This window comes from Hippoglossus hippoglossus, chromosome 6 (assembly GCF_009819705.1).
Source record: "Hippoglossus hippoglossus isolate fHipHip1 chromosome 6, fHipHip1.pri, whole genome shotgun sequence".
NCBI lineage: Eukaryota > Metazoa > Chordata > Actinopteri > Pleuronectiformes > Pleuronectidae > Hippoglossus > Hippoglossus hippoglossus.
This window is the reverse complement of record NC_047156.1, coordinates 376044-382685: the sequence shown is the minus strand read 5'-3', so window position 1 is coordinate 382685 and position 6642 is coordinate 376044. Positions and strand designations below refer to the sequence as shown.

General features: G+C 46.3%; 1 protein-coding gene across 1 annotated transcript; it reads right to left on the bottom strand.

The window, feature by feature from the left end:
• Nucleotides 1-2582: 2582 nt before the first annotated feature.
• snx20 (sorting nexin 20) lies at nt 2583-6442 on the bottom strand. The gene is made up of 5 exons (XM_034587149.1): nt 6318-6442; nt 6062-6244; nt 5720-5850; nt 2874-3584; nt 2583-2620 (listed from the first exon to the last, which is right to left on the bottom strand). The coding sequence occupies exons 2-4, from the start codon at nt 6228-6230 to the stop codon at nt 2913-2915; spliced, it is 972 nt and encodes a 323-aa protein (XP_034443040.1). The 5' UTR covers nt 6231-6244; nt 6318-6442; the 3' UTR covers nt 2583-2620; nt 2874-2912.
• Nucleotides 6443-6642: the final 200 nt, after the last annotated feature.

Here is a 6642-nt window from a genome sequence, read left to right as displayed (position 1 = left end):
ATGATATGATTAATAAACTCATTATGGGAACCTTCCAAATTAACTGTAGAACCTGTGATTGAATATAATCATAAAATAAGTGTAAAACCTCCAACAACTATTTGATCAATATATTTATTGAACCTTTGTTATGAGGATCTAATCAAATCTTCATGTCTGTGGTTGATTAGATTCTATTATAATAAATTAAGTTATATTATATTATATCATGGGATGCGATCATGAGACGTTAAAAGGTTCAACACCTCATTGAGCAGAAGCCTGACTTAGTTAAGATTCAACAGTGAACCAGGATCAAAACCAGGATCAAAGCCAGGATCAAAACCAGGATCAAAGCCAGGATCAAAACCAGGATCAAAACCAGGTGAATGTTTTCCAGTGGATTCTCGGAGTTGAGCTCAAACTTTCTTTGTCGATGTTTAAAACAACAGGAACCAGACGCCTCGCCGTGTCTTCACACACTGAATAATGCTAACAGCAGGCCATCACGCCCCCTGTGGTCAGAATGAATATGGCAGGTTGTGTGAGACTGACAGTTTGGATCAAACACAGCAGCAGGCCCCCCCCTACCGCTACCCCACCTTCAGCGGTGTGTTTACAGTGAGTTAAACCCCCTCCTGCAGCAGCTGGGCTCACAGACAGCGCCCCCTGCAGGTCGCTGTGACGTGTTGTCCCTGGGACCATCGAGTCAAGGTGTGATGTGAAGTATCTGAGTGGATCCTGCAGAAGGTGTGAACAAAGCCTCAGTGGAGCCTCCTCCTGACACATGATGTCATCGGCCTGGAGCCACACCTCCAGTGACCCTGAATGTCTTTTACTTCCTGTTAGCGTAGCCACCGCTAACCTGCACAGTTTTCCAGCCCTGCACCAATCAGACGATGACGAGTGAATTCAGACTCACTGTGAAACACTTTAAGTCCCAAAGTGTGATTTGTGAATATGGAAAATAAAATTACTGATTGATTGATTGATTGATTGATTGATTGATTGATTGACTGGCTTTGTGTCACTTCCTGTGAGTCAGTGTCGGCCATGATAAGAACTGTCCCCATCACAGGAAACAGAATAAAGATGGACAACATGACAGCTACTCTACAGAGAAGCCAAATCATCTCCATCGCCCCCTGGTGTCTAGCTGCTGTATAGTTCATTAACCCTTCTCCTCCATGTTAGCAGATGGGACATGGACCAAACTAAAAATCAAAGTAGATGTTAAATAAATGTTTGTCAAAGATGTTTCTGTCATTTCAGGTCGTTCTCATCTCACTGATGTTTGTTCAAGTTCATGTTTCTGATCAGTTTGGTTATATTTAGTTATTTGATGATATAAAAACAGCCTGAGACTGAATCCTGATTGGTCGAGAGCATGTATGGGCGGGACCTCGATACCACGGCTCCACGGTCACTACTGCACAGAGTCTGACTGAAAATGACGTCACCACCACAAGATGGCAGCAGACAGAGACAGGAAGTGACGTGTGACCTCTGCTGCAGAGGTCATATGATCATGTTGACATCACCTGACACCGTCTCAGCTCTGATCACCACAAACTCTCTTCACATCTTCGTCTGTGTCTTCTTCGTGTGTGTCAGCACTTCTTCACCAGAGACATTTGTGTCCCGTGTTAGAAGCTCCTCCCCCCCCCCACTCAGTGAATCAGTGGAGGATCCTCTGCTGTGTTCACACTGCTCCTGGATCTAGACTTTATACAGGAGCTCAGGGGGAGGAAGACAAACTGAGTCTGATCCTCCAGAGAAGATCCAGAGAACTGAGGAGCTCAGTCTGAAGCAGCTGTTGTTTGTTGACATGTGTTTGGTTCTGGAGGCGTCAGGAGTGTGGAGCTGCAGTCGCCTGGAGGAGGAGGAGGGCCCCCTGCAGGCCGTGCCTCCCCACAGCAGACGGCGTAGCCTCACGCTCCACCTGAGTCAGTCAGAGGCATGCTGGGAACGCCGGTGGTTCACACTCTGACACCAGAGAGGTGCAGGAGCTGCTGGGCCAGTGGACGCTCCCAGTTCAACCCTCTGAAGCTTCAGCTGTCACCTCAGCTGGGAGCAGCGCCTCCTGCTGGCCAGCAGGTCCGTCTGCATCAGCTGCAACTCAAGCAAAAGAATTCGATACCATTGATCACAAAATCCTCCTTCACAAACTAAAAGGGAGGGAGGCTGTCACAAGGTAAATCTGTAAACTACCTATCCCCCAAATAAATATTTCATTTCATTGGATAAAGCTGCTTAAAGGATCAAAGTATTAAAGTATGTGTGGATCTCAGCCTCTAACTCACCCAGGACACCTCATCTGTCCAGACTCATCATCACCAAAACACCAGATCACCAGCTTCCTGAAGGTAGGTCCATGTGTTTTTATTGAGTAGTGATGTCAGAGGTTTCCACCACAGTGTGTCCTCAGAGACAGTGAGACAGTGTGTCCTGAGAGTCAGTGTGTGTCCTCAGTCAGTGAGACAGTGTGTGTCCTCAGAGTCAGAGTGTGTCCTCAGAGTCAGTGTGTGTCCTCAGAGTCAGTGAGACAGTGTGTCCTCAGTCACTGTGTGTCCTCAGAGTCAGAGTGTGTCCTCAGAGTCTGTGTGTGTCCTCAGAGTCAGTGCAGACATTGTGTGTCAAACTAAAGCTCATTATAGAGACATGTATATATATATATACATCCATGTATATATATATATATATATAGTGTATATATACACATTAACTCTAACCCTAAAAACCAGGCACATCTTCTGTAGTCAGTAGAAATAAACTGAGTTTAATCATGTTTGATTCATGTGTTAAACACAAACTGTTCAATCACATAAACTGTAACTTCAACATTTAAACATCAGAGCTCATGTCAGTGAGCCCCCCCCCCCCAGGTTCAGGGCCCCCGGGGGCTGTGGGTCCGGCCCTGTAGCACCTGGTCCTCAGATAAACTCCTGCACCACCAGCTCCTTCAGGGAGCAGGAGGACGCCTCCCCTCGCTCAGCGTCCCTCAGCGTGGTCAGCTCCTCCTGTAACTGAGCCGCCGGACGCCCCAGCTCGTATCCTACATCCACCAGCAGGCTCAACAGCGCCGCCCTGTGGCGCTTCAATCCATAACGTCGGACCGCAGGCAGGGCCCGCAGAGCCGCAGCATACGCCTGCTCCGGTTCCTCCAGGTCCCGGTGACAGACGGCGAGGGCGGAGAGGGTGGGGACGAGGAGGGTGGCGCTTTGCCATGGTAACAGCTTCTCCTCCATCACTAACACATCCTGCAGCTGCTGCAGCGCCGCCTCGAACTGCCCCGCCCGCAGCAGCACGTGGGCACGCCTCTGCTCTTGCTCCGTGAAGAACGCGGGGAAAAGCCTGGAGTGACGCACGCAGCGTGCGCGGTTCACTTCAGCCAAGTATTCCTGCAGCGCCACGCGACGCTCTGCGATGACGTGAGGGCAGAAGTTCCCGCTCAGCAGCTTCGGGGGCAGAACCAGGTCCTCCAGCTCGTCCCTGAACTCCTGCTGGAGTTTGTGGTGGAAGCAGGAGAAGTCGCTGTAACGGCGCTCGACAGAAACACGGCGGGAATCGAACCTGCCCGAACGCATCAGCACCACCTGGTACACCTGGAAACAGGAAGACAGAGACAAGGAGGGTTGATTTGATTTATTTATCTTTGATCTTCATGATCAACAAAGGTCCTCGTTATGTTCTTATGCTTCTTGTTTAGTTTAAATATTATTTATTTGAACTTGTTTATTCAGGCTGAGACAGGAAGTGAAGTTCATCCACCATTTGATATTCAGAATAAAATGAGGAACTTATGTTATATCATCATTATTTTTCTACATCTATAAACAAACTGGTGAGAGAACATGAGAAACCTGGCTCCAGGTTGTTGGGTTTACAGAATCCAAAGAGGAGTCGAGGTTCCTTTACAAGGTTCTGGTGGTTACTGAGGAGGTTCTCACGATGGTTCTAGAGCAGTGGTCGCCAACCCGTCGATCTGCCAGTCTTCACTGTCGATCCCCGAACTCTCTGGACTCACTGTCTGTCGTCGCGCCGCAGATCAGCTGTGTGTCGGTTGTCTGTGTGTCGGTTGTCTGTTGTTCACACGCGCTGTGTGTCCCCTACTGACGGTGGAGCTGCTGGTTTATCTCCTGCATTTCCTTCAGGAACAAGTTGGTTCATGTCCTAAACTAAATGTCCGGTCTGAAGACGAGCATCTTCCGGTCTGTGGATAACAATCAAAGTCCCGTTGGAACAAATGAGTGGATTCAGAAGGTGAAACGCTGGAGTGCTTTTACTTTGAAACGGGTTCGGGAAGTGATGTAAATACGTTTGTGTCATAAACAGATAAACATGGTGGTTCACAGCAGAATAAACAGAGAAAATGATCTTATCTGATTTTTAATGTTTATCTGATGAATTTATGTCACAAACAAATGGTTGCAACACTTTCTGTATGCCTTTTCAAAATAAAAGCACTCGAGCGTTTCTGTTGATGGAATCCATTCCCTTGTTTCAAAAGGTTTTTTATTGTGAAATATTTGCTGGAGCGGAAGCTGCACGGATTCATACTGTGTAGTACTGGTATTTATCTGAGTACAAGGGACTTCTTTCATATAAGGAAATAATCCTATTTGTGGCCATATTCAAATCAAAGCCTATATGTAAAAACATTGTGCTGCAGTAGCAGCTCCTCTGCAGAACATGATGTGGAACTGAGAAGCTACATATTTTGCATTGTAAATATGAATTGTTATTAATTTGAATATTGTGCATTGAATAGAAAAAATTGCACAACTGCCTTTCTTTGTGTATATTTATTTCTTGTACATTCAGCCTTTAACAGAAATTGCAAAAAATGACCCTAAGTGGGTTTGTTGGAAGATATCAACAACATCACGACTGTTTCCTGTCCTGGCTCCTAAACGTGGAACCAGCTCCACATGGACATCAGGACAGGAAGTCCTGATGTCCACATGGAACCAGCTCCACGTGGACATCAGGACAGGAAGTCCTGATGTCCACATGGAACCAGCTCCACATGGACATGAGGACAGGAAGTCCTGATGTCCACATGGAACCAGCTCCACATGGACATGAGGACAGGAAGTCCTGATGTCCACATGGAACCAGCTCCACATGGACATGAGGACAGGAAGTCCACACATCTTCCTCCAGACTGAAGACACACCTCTTCAGACTAAAGCTTGAATAAAAGTTTAAACTAACAATTTAGTAGCTCTTACATGTCACTAACTTATAGAACTTTGTAGTTTGCTTTTTTTTTAAAGAAATTATACTTTCTTGATTCTTGTTGTTCTGGTTTGTTCCTCGTGGTTGATGCACTGATTGTGAGTCGCTCTGGATAAAAGTGTCACCTCAATGAAATGAAATGTAATGAAATGAAATGTAATGTAATGTAATGTAATGTAATGTGATGTAATGTAATGTAATGAAATGTAATGGTAGATCTCGGCTTAAGTTTGGAATTAAAAAGTGATCTTGGGCTCGAAGAGGCTGGTGACCACTGTTCTAGAGTTTCCTTAGTTTTGTCTGGTGACTGTTTAGAAGGTTTGAACAGTTCAGTGAAGAGGTTCTACATTGTGTTATCATTAATAGGTTCTATAGGTCCTTCATGAGGTTCTAGTGGTGAGATTTTAGTATTGGACTGTGTTCCACCATTGACACCAAGACAGGGAATGTTCTCTAGAAGAACGTTGGTCTCTAACACGGACAATGTTCAGGTTCTCACCACATGTTTGCTCAGAACCTGGTCGATGATCCGAGCTGAAGGGATTTCAAACATCAGCCTCATGGGACGGTGCCGCCGCTTCACCACCCGGACGTTCTCCTGAAGCTGCTGAGTCGTCAGAGAGGAGCACCCTACACAAACACACACACACAGAGACACACACACACAGTGACACAGACACACACACACACACAGTGACACAGACAGAGACAGACACACACACACACACAGTGTCACAGACACAAAGACACACACATTGACACACAAATACACACACACACTCATTGTAGTCGGAGCTCACATGTGTTTTCATAAATAAAGTTGTGAAGTGTGAATTTAAACCTGAAGCCAAAGCGTCTGTGTGAGTCGGGTTCCTCCTTAGTTCTGCTCCTAGTTCTGCTCCTTGTCCTGCTCCAGCTCCTGGTTCTGGTTCTGCTCCTTGTCCTGCTCCAGCTCCTGGTTCTGGTTCTGCTCCTTGTCCTGCTCCAGCTCCAGCTCCTGTTTCTTCCATTACACTTAGAAAACCTATTGTGAAACACAGAGAACATGAGGAGAAACAAATCCGTCTGACTATGACTTGTTTTACAGAGTCTCTTACCGGTCGATCCTCCAGGTCCAGAGACACAGAGATTCAGAGACTTAGAGACACAGAGACTTAGAGACACAGAGATACAGAGACACAGAGATACAGAGACACAGAGACAGAGAAAAGACGTATCACTGTTAGAGACAAGCAGACAGAAGAGGAAGTTCCTCAGAGGACAAACAACGAAGTCAGTGAAGAGGAAGTGTAACCAAACAGCTGTGTGTTGTGTGTCTGTGTTCACTTGTGTGTGTGTGTGTGTGTGTGTGTGTGCGTCTGTGTGTACTTGTGTGTGTGTGTGTGTCTGTTTAGTTGTGTGTCTGTGTTCAGTTGTCTGTGT